We start from the raw sequence: 14,788 nt of genomic DNA, 5'->3' as shown, positions 1-14,788 counted from the left end.
TTCCCTGAACCTCACACTACAGTCTTCCTCCTTCAGTTTCCACCATCTTATTCTTCTTTCAGTCCTAACTCTCCTCCTCTTCTTCTTCGCCTCCAAAAACATCCTACAGACCACCATCCGATGCTGTCTAGCTACACTGTCCCCCGCCAACACCTTACAGTCTCCAATCTCTTTCAGGTTGCATCTCCTACATAGAACATAGTCCACCTGTGTGCACCTTCCTCCACTCTTATACGTCACCCTGTGATCCTCCTTCTTCTTAAAATACGTGTTCACCGTTGCCATTTCCATAATTTTAGGAAAATCTACCACCATCTGCCCTTCTACATTCCTCTCCTTAAAACCATACCTACCATCACCTCCTCATCACCTCTGTTCCCTTCACCTACATGACCATTAAAGTCTGCACCAATCAGCAATCTTTCATTCCTAGGTACACCTTCTACCACAAATTTTTTTTTCTCCTCCATCTCACAACCCACTTGTGGAGCATAGGCACTGATGACATTTATCATCACCCCTTCAACTTCCAGCTTGACGTTCATCACCCTATCAGAAACGCCTCACCTTCACTACACTCTTCTTCTGTACTCCTCCTTCAGAATCCCCCCTACACCATTTCTCTAACCCTAACCCTAACCCTAACCCACACCATGATAGAACAGTTTAAACACCTCCAATGTTCATGCTCTAACTCTCTTTCCACTTGGTCTCCTAAACACAACATCTCTACCTTTCTCCTCTCTGTCAAATCAGCTCCCTCTCTCCCTTTACCCGTCATAGTACCAACATTTATAGTACCAACACGAACCTCCACTCTCCTCCACTTCTCTTTTCCCTGCTGTCTCTGTAGACGTCTTCCTCCTCTCCTTCTCCTCCTTCAGCCAGCAGTAGCCCAATTTACTCCGGTACCCTGTTGGTTAATGACTGCACTGACTTGTGTAACACTGATGACTGAGTTTGGGTTTTTACAGGAAGTAAAGGGTTAGGGTTTGGGTTTTTACAGAAAGTAAAGGGTTTGGGTTTTTACAGAAAGTAAAGGGTTTGGGTTTGGGTTTTTACAGAAAGTAAAGGGTTTGGGTTTTTACAGGAAGTAAAGGGTTTGGGTTTTTACAGAACGTAAAGGGTTTGGGTTTTTACAGAAAGTAAAGGGTTTGGGTTTGGGTTTTTACAGGAAGTAAAGGGTTTGGGTTTTTACAGAAAGTAAAGGGTTTGGGTTTTTACAGAAAGTAAAGGGTTTGGGTTTTTACAGAACGTAAAGGGTTTGGGTTTGGGTTTTTACAGAAAGTAAAGGGTTTGGGTTTGGGTTTTTACAGAAAGTAAAGGGTTTGGGTTTTTACAGAAAGTAAAGGGTTTGGGTTTTTACAGAAAGTAAAGGGTTTGGGTTTTTACAGGAAGTAAAGGGTTTGGGTTTTTACAGAAAGTAAAGGGTTTGGGTTTTTACAGAAAGTAAAGGGTTTGGGTTTTTACAGAACGTAAAGGGTTTGGGTTTTTACAGAAAGTAAAGGGTTTGGGTTTTGGTTTTTACAGAAAGTAAAGGGTTTGGGTTTTTACAGAAAGTAAAGGGTTTGGGTTTTTACAGAAAGTAAAGGGTTTGGGTTTTTACAGAACGTAAAGGGTTTGGGTTTTTACAGAAAGTAAAGGGTTTGGGTTTGGGTTTTTACAGAAAGTAAAGGGTTTGGGTTTGGGTTTTTACGGAAAGTAAAGAGCGAATCTGAGCTCAATTTGTCCGTTAAAAAAGAGACAGCAGCCGAAGCCACGCCCACATTGGGTTCATCCGGGTAATGATGCTGTTTTTGATTCTGATTGTCTGTTTCAGAACTTTTATGTAGACAACAATCTTGTGTTTATATTTTTTTTGCGCAGGCAGAGTAGCAGACAGCGGTGTGTGTGTGTGTGTGTGTGTGTGTGTTACTCTGCCCCGTGCACGTGCGCTATGAGCTGGTTAATGTTTATGAGGTTCTGCTCTGGAACTCGGAGTGTTTTATTCACACGCAAAAACTTTCTTCTGCCTGCAGCTGAAATGGTAAGACTTTTCCTCGCTTACAGTCAGTGATTATTAGTTTTATTATCCAACAACTAGGTGCGATAAAACCCACATGTAGCCCGGAATTCCAGCTCAATTCTCTCTGCATTCTGCTCCATGCAGGGTTAAGGCATTAGGAGGTCTGATGTTTACCAGACTTTGCGATAGTGATAGTTTAATTAAAAGAACATTCCGAGGCGTGTTAAAATCTACACAGCGCTCTAAAACACGTTTATTGCTCGGATCTGCCTGCCATAAACACGTGACCAGTGACGCTAAACACAACCACGTGACTGTTTTAAAACCTGATTGTAGGGAAATCCAAGTTTGCGTACGTTTTAGGGAAAATGCGGACTTTGGGAGCCATCGGAAGGGAAAAGCAGAGTTTCATCTCTAAAATAATCTCTCTGACAAAATCAGTAAAAACAATCTCTGTTTTACAGTTCAGTTAAGATCATAATTTGCTCATGATCTAAAAAAACAATGGACTGTTGTTGAATTCAGTACAAAAAATTTGTCGATTTGTATTCAAATCATCTGTATAGTAAATTAAAAGCTATAATTTTTTATTTTATACTGCATGACATTTAATGCAGTTTTCGCCACTACGCGTTACATAACTATCTGTACTTCATCTTTTTCACCAGCAGATGTCACTGCTTTAAAAAAGCTTTTAGAAGTGAACTATTTATTATAAACAATCAGGGGGGGTTAAAATGATCACCAATTGTAGGGTGAAACTTTCAGGTGGATTGTGTCAAGTCAAGTTTATTTCTATTGCACTTTTCACAATGGACATTGTCTCAAAGCAGCTTCACAGAATTTAAGTGAAGGTGAATGATGTGTTTAATCCTGATGAAGACTAAGGCGACTGTGGTGAAGGAAAAACTACCTTGGATGTTATGAGGAAGAAACCTTGAGAGGAACCAGACTCAAAAGCAGAACCTCATCCTCATTTGGGTGACATCAAGAGTGTGATTATAGACTTTAAACACTACAGAACACTGGAGAGTGAGAACTAACATGAGCTGGAGTGTGTGATTATGAGTGATGATCTTTCTACAGTCAGATGATGTTGTGGAACCAGGAGCTACTGAGCAACTCGTAAAATTAGCTCAACATTTGTGATCATCACAGATCCAACACCAGCTTCTCCATGCCAGAGCCTTTAAACACTCAAAGAGGTCCAATGTCCAAACTTCACATGAGGTGGGATCTAATTGGCACTGGTACATCTCTAGATGGTTCTGGATGTTTGCAGCATCTACTTCTTTAAACTTCTTTGGGACAGGAACAATGGTGGACTGTTTAAAGCATGAGGGGACAACAGACTGTTCCAGGGAGAGGTTAAATATCAGCACATGCTTTCAGAACATCTTGTTCTGCTGCCTTCCTGGTATTCACTCTCCTGAATGGCCTCCTCACATCATGCTCCGAGATGGTGAAGGTGTTTAGCTCTCCGTCTCTCTCGGCGTGGTTAGGTGCAGTTTTGAAGCGAGCGTAAAAGATGTTTAGCTTGCCTGCCAGAGAATCGTCCGCATTCCCCATTCTGGAAGAAGGTGTTTTATAGTCTGTGATGTTTCTTAGTCCTTGCTACAGGCTCCTAGAGCCACCATGTTGGAACTGTGACTCCAGTTTCCGTTTTGCTTCCTTCACCGCTCTAAAACACTGCAAGACGCAGCCTTGTACTCGTCCTTGTCCCCGGTGTCGAGCCCCATGTTGTAGGCAGCGGTGCGGAGCATCGCAAATAGTTTTATTCACCCATGGCTTCTGGTTGGTGAACAGTCTGATGATGTTTTTCTGTACCGTATCATCCGCTAGATAAAGATATTTGTTAAAGTAGCTGAAATAAGTAGATATCCTTAGAAAATTTTATATTAAATGTAAAAAACACACACACACACACACACACACACACACACACACACACACACACTTATATACACATCTATATTACCCACATGGGTTCTAAGAAATGTAAACTATTTAATTTTTCTATTTAATTAATTGCATTTAGTTAATTTCATTTGTGCCAATTTAATTTATTTCTCAATTTAATCAATATAGCATTCATTTGATGTATTCAATTTTTATTTTTATATTTATAAAATATTGTAAAATATTGTTTTATATATAATAAAATGTTTTTTCTCCTGTAGATTTAATTTAATCATTTATTTTAATTAGCTGCTTATGAGATACATGCTGAATTTGCTGAATTTTTGTCCTGTACTTTCTTTGTTCGACAGAAGGATGGCGCCAAAACACATATGTACACAAACAGTGTGTGTGTGTGTGTGTGTGTGTGTGTGTGTGTGTGTGTGTGTGTGTGTGTGTGTGTGTGTGTGTAGTCCACAGATTCACACTGGTTGAGTGCAGCAGAAAGAGAGCATGCTCTGATGGAGTTGAAGGCAACGGGATGGGTGGATCTGGAGGAACGAGATGCACTGTATAAAGAACTGCACTTCAAAACATTTAATCAGGTTCAGAATTTTAACACATTTATTTTCTTTGAAATTTTCATTTAAAAAAAGGATTTTGAGATTTTAAATGGGGAGAGAAATTTCTGGAATCAAGGGTACTGAAAGTGTGTGGAGTCACTGCTCAGTTCCAAAAGTGGGTGGGGTCAAATCTCTCCATCACTAATCCAGATATATGTTTTAAATCCAAACTTTACTACACTTCCTCCTACTGATGTATGTATGGATTAGCTAAATCAAAAACCCCACCACATCACCCCTACCCTTCTGTGTGTGTGTGTGTGTGTGTGTGTGTGTGTGTGTGTGTGTGTGTGTGTGTGTGTGTTTGTACGTGTACGTGTACGTGTGTGTGTGTGTGTGTGTGTGTGTGTGTGTGTGTGTGTGTGTGTGTGTGTACGTGTGTGTGTGTGTGTGTGTGTGTGTGTGTGTTTGTACGTGTACGTGTGTGTGTGTGTGTGTGTGTGTGTTTGTACGTGTACGTGTGTGTGTGTGTGTGTTTGTACGTGTACGTGTGTGTGTGTGTGTGTGTGTGTGTGTGTGTGTGTGTGTGTGTGTGTGTTTGTACGTGTGTGTGTGTGTGTGTGTGTGTGTGTGTGTGTGTGTGTGTGTGTGTGTGTGTGTTTGTACGTGTACGTGTGTGTGTGTGTGTGTGTGTGTGTGTGTGTTTGTACGTGTACGTGTGTGTGTGTGTGTGTGTGTGTGTGTGTGTGTGTTTGTACGTGTACGTGTGTGTGTGTGTGTGTGTGTGTGTGTGTGTGTGTGTGTGTGTGTGTGTGTGTGTACGTGGGTGTCAGTCCTCATCAGTGTAACAGGGAACAGACCCCAGTTTAGCTGCAGCTGAGGTTTCTATCAGAATCATTTCTTTCACAAACAATCCAATTGGTTAAAACATTTCATCTGTCACTGAAAACCGCAACCTATCGAGTTATCCATGTGTTCCTTATCCCTGTCTGTCCCCCTGTCTGTCCCCCTGTCTGTCCCCCTGCCTGTCTCCCAGTCTGTCCCCCTGTCTGTCTCACAGTCTGTCCCCCTGTCTGTCTCACAGTCTGTCCCTCTGTCTGTCCCCCTGTCTGTCTCACAGTCTGTCCCCCTGTCTGTCCCCCTGTCTGTCCCTCTGTCATTCCCCCTGTCTGTCCCCCTGTCTGTCTCCCTGTCTGTCTCACAGTCTGTCCCTCTGTCTGTCCCCCTGTCTGTCCCCCTGTCTGTCCCCCTGTCTGTCTCCCAGTCCGTCACCCTGTCTGTCTCACACTCTGTCCCTCTGTCTGTCCCCCTGTCTGTCTCCCAGTCTATGAGGGTCTTTGTCTCGCTATAGTTCTCTATCTGATTACCTCTCTGTCTGTTGTTGTGTTTCTCTTTGCCACATGCTGTAATTATGAATTCTTTTTCTGGGGTTTGTATATTATAAAAATGGGTTGTGCTTTTGTTCTCTCTTTTTTCAGCTAATCTGTTAGGTGTGTTTTCTATTTAATAACATTTAAGAGAACTGATTATTTACTCTAACGTAAGTGTTAATGATGAGAAGGTGCTTTTCTGATTATTGACCAAAGTAAAATGACCTCGTCCTTTCTTTTCTCATGAAGATCATGATTACAACTTTAAAGAACTTTGAACGCATTATATATGTGTTTTGGGGTGGTGTGTGTGTGTGTGTGTGTGTGTGTGTGTAAGGGGGTTATGTCCAAGTTTGTACTTCAGGACAGTTATTCTGTAATCTCCCCAAATGCCCCTCAGAGTGGCAGGTTGGGGGGTGGGGGAGGGTCGATGGGTTGTAATGGCTCGGTCCGTGTACCAGCGGTTCTGATTATTGGAGGCCCTGCAGTGTGTCACATTAAATTAACGCTGTGTGACAGACGGTGTGCGCAGGGGGAGTGCACATAATGACACAGCGAGAGGAAACAAAGATCTGCATAACCTCTAATGTGTGTGTGTGTGTGTGTGTGTGTGTGTGTGTGTGTGTGTGTGTGTGTGTGTGTGTGTGTGTATTTGTTAAAAATGTCAAAACATGAAGGAATTTAATGAGAGTTTTCTAACTGTATTTTTTGGTAGTTTTTGAAGTAGAAAATTAATTTAGTAAAAAAAAATCAAATTGCAGCATTCTGTCTTTTGGAATGTCTGTGTGTTTTGAGTTTACTTCAGTTAGAGTTCCAGTGAAACAGCCAGGGATTTAAAAGTCAAAGCAAATGTAAGAAGTTATTGAGTTAAATTGAAGCTCCATTCATTACAGGGTTAAAGTCATGCACCATTGCACCAGTTCATTTCACACTTTATCCTCCAGATTTGATGTGAATGAATGAAGGAAACGTTTTGGACAACAATCAACCGCTGCATTGATTTAATAATGGCCCAATGTTTCTAATGAGAGCTGAGAAAGAGCAGGCCGTCGTGCCTTCGGCTCGCGTTGCAGGAATCTGACAATTACGTTAAACTGATTGCGAGGCGGTTTGTACTCTGATACCCAACCTGATCTCTGAGCCGCTGATCGTGTTACATCATGTGTTGGAAAATTGGTTAGAACACACTAAAGACTTGAAGCAATTTCCTGCCACGAGTAGCTGTGCGTTTGTGTGTCAGTGCGGCCACGGCGGCGTGCGGTGTGTACAATGGTCTTTCAGTGGTCTAATTATCTGCGGAAGCATTTAGGGGCTTAATTGAGATTGCAGAGGGAAATTGCTCTAAATAGCCGGCATGGTGAACACAGCACACCGAGGATCCTGGCCTTTCTGAGGTAATTAGAATGCTCATAATCACTCAGAATGACCTCTGATGTGTGTGTGTGTGTGTGTGTGTGTGTGTGTGTGTGTGTGATGCCCTACTACCTGTTGTATCTGCACTATAAGTTAAATGCACTTTGTTCTGCATTACCTTGTAGCAGTTAGCCCCAGCTAATATTATCAACTTTATTGTGTACTAAAAAACATTACAGTGCAAATTATACACACAAGCAACAAAAGAGTGATCGTATAGGGGACGCTACTCCAGTATTTTATATTTTGACAAATATCTCTGAGCAATGAGACGTACAATAAAGGTGCACCAGGTAAACAAATATATATATTTAAAAAAAGGAGCATTGGAGATTTTTGGATAAACAAAGTTGTTTTGGATCATAATTTCCTGAAAAAAAATTTTTTATAAATAAATATTTGTCTAAATTGATGTTTTTTGCCTCAAATATCAGTGTATTAATGTGAACAGTGTATTTGAATGTTGTGAACAGTATATCAGAGTAAAGCAGTGTAATAGTAATACTGGGTTTGTTTGAAGAATAGATAAAGGAAATACAGTGGAAATTCGACACTCGCGACCGCGATAGTTTGTGACTTTTCATTAGGAACCAGACTGATAGGGTTAGTTTGTAGAAATAAATTACATAAAAATGTTTGAAAAAACGATTTAAATATTGTATTATTCATTTAAAGTGGTATATAAAACATTTATGACAAGTAATTCACAATTTTGGTTGAGTTTACACTACAGTACATGTACAAGTCCCCTTGTCTGTACCCATTTAAATCGATTTAATATTGCATTACTGGGCCACAAAGGGGAAGTCAAAACTTTTTTTACTCGATGTTGCACTTTATATTAATATAGAATCAAATAATAACGAGGCTATAATTATTTTATAGATAATAATATACTCATAGTAATTATATGTTTAGTGCACTAATATAGTGAGAGTTAAAACCTACTCAGAGTAATAATGTTCTCAGTGTAATAATTCACAGAGACGTGTGCACTGTTTGTCTTTACTGCAGGCGTTTGGATTCATGTCTCGAGTGGCTCTGCAGGCAGAGAAGATGAACCATCATCCGGAGTGGTTCAATGTTTATAATAAGGTAATAACTTCCACTGAGCGCCGCTCTGTCACCCTGCGGCAGGCGTTTATAAAGCCTTAGTCAGTGTTTAACAGCAGCGCTGCATCGAGCTGAGCCGAGAGGCCCCACGCACCGCTGCCAAACCTTCAATATGTCTACACGGACACGGCTCACACTGGTGCTGCTAGCTTACATTTCACATCCAAACAATGAGAAATCCAGAAGATACAATGTTTTATGGTTAAATTAGTTTTCTCTGTGTTTGTGGAGAAAGTAGTCCTGGTTTTGAACAAACAGGCCTGAAATCCAGCTGAAGCCTCTGTGTTCGCGAGTCCTTCTGCTGCACTGTGAGGAATTCCACCATTAATCCTCTCTTTATGAAAGGCTCCGGGCTCTCGCTCTGCTACTTTCCACTGTGTGCGTGTGTGTTTGTGTGTGTGCGTGAGTGTGTGTGTGTGTGTGTGTGTGTGTGTGTGTGTGTGTGTGTGTGTGTGTGTGTGTGTTGTCCTTCACAGTTGGCTCTCTTGTTTTTCAGGTTCAAGTAACATTAACAACACACGACTGTGGAGGTTTGTCGAAGAAGGACATTCGTCTCGCCAAATTCATTGATAAAGTCGCTCTGACGATGTAGTGCTGTAAAAAAGTGCCACTTCTTTAGAAGGGTGTGTTTGAAGCTGAGCGCTGGACTGATTTGGGACCTGGTGTGAAAACAGAGGGTTAAAAAGACTGTATAATAAAAATGTTTAATAAAAGATAAGCATCGATCTTATTGTCATTCTTTTATTATCACATGTGGCTAAAAGGAATACAAGTACACAAAGGACAGGACATGAGAAAACAGGCAGTGTGATGATGTGGGACATCAGTGTGATGATGTTGGTGTGTGAGGTAGACAGTGTGTGTTGCTATGAGTTGGAGGGGTTCGGTGTGGTTCAGGAGGTTTTTGATCAGCAGCAATTTTCACTGCTCTATTCTTGTTTTTGGGGCGTTAATGGTGGACCAGACTGTGATGGAGGAGGTGAACGTCCTCTTTATTGGCTGTGTTTAGTTTTCTCAGTTCTTGGTTAAGGAACCCTGCATTTAGGATGCTACTGAACATAAGCAATGTTTACAAGAACTTCTTTGTGTGTGATGGGGGGGGGGGGGGGGGTTATGTGATCACAAATCTATTTAATGTATTAAATGTCTATATTGTGGCAGAAACCTTAAAGATTATCACAGCTACAATGACCTCATTACAGCAGACTGAAATGCTTAAAAATATAAATGCTTGTTGTCGTGAGACACCATTCTGTCTGACAGCTTGTGTTTATTTTCATCTAGACATCATTTCAAAAAGACCAAATGTAAATTTTGTGTTCCGATTAAAAAAACATTTGTCTTATTTAGAGACTTTTTTATCTGATGACTGTGTAATTGACAATTTTCTCAACACAGTGTGAACTTAAGAGCAAACCGGTGAAATCACTGGGGTTATACCTAATATCAGAATTAATTACGAGAGAGAGAGAGAGAGAGAGAGAGAGAGAGAGTGTGTGTGTGAGAGAGAGAGAGAGAGAGAGAGAGAGAGAGAGAGAGAGTGTGTGTGAGAGAGAGAGAGAGAGAGAGAGAGAGAGAGAGGGGGAGGAAGGGAGGGAGGGAGAGAGAGAGAGAGAGGGGGGGGGGAGGGAGAGAGAGAGAGAGAGAGAGAGAGAGAGTGTGTGTGTGAGAGAGAGAGAGAGAGAGAGAGAGAGAGAGAGAGGGGGAGGAAGGGAGGGAGGGAGAGAGAGAGAGAGAGAGGGGGGGGGGAGGGAGAGAGAGAGAGAGAGTGTGTGAGAGAGAGAGAGAGAGAGAGAGAGGGTTGGTTGAAATCTGACAAACAGAACGGTAGGGTGAAAACGCGTAAGATGTTCCTGCACTAACACTAAACTGGCACTAAACAGTGAGTGGAGTAGTGAAGTGTATTAGTGGAGTGTGTTCGTGCTCATCATGGTTTCATTAACATTCATTTATAGATGCGCTTAACTACATTTACATTAAAGTTACTTTAAAAAAAACTGTTGGCCAATCAGAAATAAGTGTTTAATGTAATCCTGATTGGTTGACGAGTGACGGAAGAAGCCACAGCGCGCAGTGACGAACTGAACACATTATTCATGTTTGTGTAAAATTATAGACCAATTTAGAGTAAAAAAATATAAATTATGTTATGCAGTAAAAAAATCAGTCATTAGATGCTGCAATGTTACGAACGTGTGTGTGTGTGTGTGTGTGTGTGTGTGTGTGTGTGTGTGTGTGTGTGTGTGTGTGTGTGTGTGTGTGTTTGTGTGTTAGTTAATAGTTTTCCTATCCAATGTTACACGTTATGGCAAATCATGAGTGAATACACGTAACACGTCAGTGTAAGAGTTCCGTGACCGTGTTTGAAACTTTGTGTGTTGAGAAAGTCACAGCTTTGTAACGATGGATATATTTTGCCATTATATTTCTAGAAATATGTTGAGATGTTCGTTGGGAGTGATGAAGATGGACAGGATTAGAAATGAGTTTATTAGAGGGACAGCGCATGTAGGACGTTTTGGAGACAAGGTGAGGGAGGTGAGATTGAGATGGTTTGGACATGTGCAGAGGAGGGACATGGGGTATATCAGTAGGAGAATGCTGAGGATGGAGACACCAGGAAGGAGGAAAAGAGGAAGATCAAGGAGGAGGTTTATGGATGTGGTGAGAGAAGACATGCAGGTAGTTGGTGTGAAAGAGGCAGATGTAGAGGACAGGGGGGGGATGGAGACGAATGATCTGCTGTGAAGACCCCTAATGAGAGAAGCTGAAAGAAGATGCTATGTAGATATTTATTTAGTTTTAATTCTAAACAATGTTCTCGTTACGCATTTAGCTGTATGTATATATATATATATATATATATATATATATATATATATATATATATATATATATATATCCGTATAGTTTAGCTTTGTTGTATATTGTGACTGTTGCATGCAAATAATAAAGATGTGCTAAATGCAATTTTTTTATTTGTTTGCTGTCATTTCGCACGTCGCCGCACGAATTGTGTTTGTTCTCATGCGTGACATTCAGACTGGCTGGTGAATTAATTTTGATCAAATCAATGGCTATCATGTCTTATTGACGTGTTAATAACGCATTGCTCAGCTATATATTATCTATAAACTCTTTTATAAACTCCTCATAGTGAATATATTTATATTCAATTATAATTGGGATCAAAATGTAAACACATTTTATAAGGATAAATTTGCACTGCATTCACCTTCTGCCGTCATACACACACACACACACACACACACACACACACACACACACACACACACACACACTGTAAACTCTTAGTTTTACAACTCCATTTAGAGTGAGTTTATTTCAGTTTACCGTGTGTGTGTGTGTGTGTGTGCGTGTGTGTGTGTGTGTGCGTGTGTGTGTGCGTGTGTGTGTGTGTGTGTGCGCTTGTTTGTGCGCTGGTGTATGATTTCCTACAAAAACACAAGCTGTGAGGATTTTAACACGTGACTGTTTTAGGATAATGACAGAGTTGCTGATGTTCTGAAGCTTAGCTTTAAGTGCTGCAATAAAAAAAAGGATTTCATTATTTATTTTTATATTTTAACCAAATCAGTTAAATAATTATTAGTAATCAGAATTTGATATATAGTATTTTTTGTTTTTACTTTTATTAAAACTGTTGTTCTTTTGTATTATTGCACATAGTTATGTCTTTGTGTTTTAAGTATAAATATTACCATTGTACATAATGTTCGATTGTCGGATGTATTCCTGATTTATTTGTATATAAGTAAATAATTCCCAGAGGCTCGCAGGCAGATCAGGTTAAATAAACAGTTTAATACAAGGCATTATGAACTTTTAATCTCCTGAGTCGTTAATGCTGATATGAAGAGAATAAAAAAGCGATAAGGTGCTGAAGTGGAGAAGCTGCAGCTCGAGCGGTGTTTTTAATGAATCACAAAATAACAAATAAAACTACAGATTTATAATCAAGCGTTCAAGCCCTTTTATTAATGTTATTATGATAATTTCTGTTTTAAACAGTATTGTAAAATCCTAATTCTGTACACGCGTGATCACATTAGAATTCAGAATGCAGTTATTTAAATGTGATTTTTATAATTTACTTGTGGAGATTTTTGTGTAGAAATTGTATTGTGAGTGTGATGATAACGAGAGGACTAATTAAAGAAATTAAATAGGTAATTATTTTAGATCTTCAGCTGGAGTATATTTCATTGTGACAATTATTGTTATGTTTAACCATTATTTCTGTTTTATTTTCCATAAACACGTGAGAACAAATTGCAGATTCCACATCTGAATACAGAGTATTGTTGTTTCCCTACATTTTTCTTTACATTTCTTTACACAACATGTAGGTTTTTCTGACCCACAATCATGCGATTAATATCGGTTCAGTCAAATAAACGATAAACAGTGGCACAAATGTTAAAAAATAAAATCACATAAAAACAGCTTTAAAAGCAGGCGAAGCTACAGAACGGAGAAAGAAGAGATTCGAGTTTATATTCACTAAAGCAGTCTGATTAAATGGCCTGGAAATTCCTTTTTTATTATTATTAAACGCAATAAAAGTTATTTTTACATTAAACTATTTACAGAGTTGCTGTGTAACATCTTCACTTTTAAATCCAAGCGCGTGGATTTGATTAAGTCTTTGTGCAAGTTCTGGTAAACAGGCGAGTCGCAAAAATCCATCGGAAAAAAATCAACAAAGAAAACGGATCCAGTTTTGGTCGCGCGGGAGATTTTTCCCATTTTTTTCTATTCTGAATGTCTCCGTTAATCCGTTAGCTGTTGTACTGGCACGCGGATCCTCCGTATCCGAAACCGGGATGCTGCTTGGGTTTGAGTCTGAGGGTCGCGAGGCCGGAGCTGCACGTGTCCCGGTAGACCCCGTACGGCGCAGGGGGCGGGGCTCCGTACGGGCACCCGGAGGAGCTCATGGCAGAATTGATGGAGGAACTGCCCAGGCCGTTCAGGTTGCTGATGCTGTTCATGCTCGAGGCCATGCTCATGCTCATGCTCATGGAGGAAATGGAATTCGGGGATGAGAGTACAGGCTGTGACGTCAGCGGGCTCATGGAGTTAAAGAACGGGAAGTTTTTGTGCGCGAGCCCCTTGTTGGTCCAGTTGTTGTAGCCGTAGGCGGGGTACATGTCCTCATACGGCTGCACGAGACCACCGAACTGCGGCAGATAACCGTTTTTACACAAATCCATCTGTTGATTCCGCTCGCGCTTCCGCCACTTCGCCCTCCGGTTCTTAAACCACACCTGAGTCATAAATCAATTAATTATTGAAAAAAAATAAAACAATAATAATAATAATAATATTAATAATAATAATAATAATAATAATAATAATAATAACGCACATGTTTAATAAATAATAATATCATAATATTAACAAGCATAAAAACGAGATTGTTACCAAACAACAAACCACAAATCATATATATATATATATATAAGTATATTTATCAGGCAACACGTCACTTCGTCTTCGGAAAATTATTTTTAAAATGTAGGCTAAAGTATTTTCTTCTACATACGTGTAAAAAAGTGTTAAAATTAAGTGTTCGGCTTATTTTTATAAAACACAAATATGACACAATTCGGGAACTAAAACAATAATATAACAATAAAACAATTATATAACAATAACAACAACAATAATATGACAATGATAAAACACCAATGAAGCAGCAGTAAAAGAGAGCAAACAAATGATAATTCCTGCTAAATAGAACAATTGTTTAAAATTTAAGGACCGTTTTAACGTAAATGAGAGGAAAAGCATAAAACTAAAGATGAAGCATAATTGTTGGAATTGTAAAAATTTATATAAATCATGTACAATTAAAATTCCCGAATTATTTAGACAAATATTTAAAAAACAACAATAAGGTTTAGAGTTATTGAATTAATTTAAAGGAAATGAAAGACCTGCATGTGCAGATTTGATTAATAAATATATTCTACAGAAGCAGATTTGTTTTTAAATTGGTTGGTGATGTAACAATAAAGTAGTCAGACGGATTTTCACTAAGTTCAAAAGTAAAACGGACGAAGCCTCACATTTTTATTAAAATACAACAATGTATAAATATCAATGATAATAATTATGTGTTATTATGTATAAATACGGAGCTATGGAATAATAATTCAGTTAAAAAATATTGCAGAAGTTACAGGGAATGCAATAGAAAAAATTGTAATGTGGTAAAACGTTTTTAAAAGCAGAGACAAATTTCAGAATTCAGAATCACAGTAAGTGTGCAGTATGTAAAGTACACAAAATGCATTTAAACAAATGTTATTTAAATGTATAATTTACATTTTTTAAGTTTTTGTAAGTAATCTCATCGCATGTATTTAAAAACTATATTTCATAATTGTGAATAATTGTGA

The 14,788-nt window shown here is 39.3% G+C and overlaps 2 protein-coding genes across 2 annotated transcripts in view; one reads left to right on the top strand and one right to left on the bottom strand.

Moving 5' to 3' along the window:
* The first annotated feature begins 1,794 nt into the window (after window positions 1–1,794).
* On the top strand, window positions 1,795–9,052 carry LOC310739556 (pterin-4-alpha-carbinolamine dehydratase 2). Its single transcript, XM_083565550.1, has 4 exons — window positions 1,795–2,026; window positions 4,378–4,509; window positions 8,265–8,345; window positions 8,860–9,052. The coding sequence occupies exons 1-4, from the start codon at window positions 1,937–1,939 to the stop codon at window positions 8,953–8,955; spliced, it is 399 nt and encodes a 132-aa protein (XP_083421676.1). The 5' UTR covers window positions 1,795–1,936; the 3' UTR covers window positions 8,956–9,052.
* Window positions 9,053–12,168: 3,116 nt separating this feature from the next.
* Window positions 12,169–14,788, bottom strand: part of pitx1 (paired-like homeodomain 1) — a 4,374-nt gene continuing 1,754 nt past the window's right edge. Inside the window, exon 3 of the mRNA XM_083564258.1 lies at window positions 12,169–13,651. Within this exon, the coding sequence (XP_083420384.1) occupies window positions 13,166–13,651 (486 nt within the window). The 3' untranslated portion in view covers window positions 12,169–13,165. The remainder of the gene's footprint in view (window positions 13,652–14,788) is intronic.

This window comes from Silurus aristotelis (genome assembly GCF_946808225.1).
Source record: "Silurus aristotelis genome assembly, chromosome: 16".
NCBI lineage: Eukaryota > Metazoa > Chordata > Actinopteri > Siluriformes > Siluridae > Silurus > Silurus aristotelis.
Note: the sequence above shows the minus strand (reverse complement) of the source record. Positions and strands in the feature narration are given on the sequence as shown.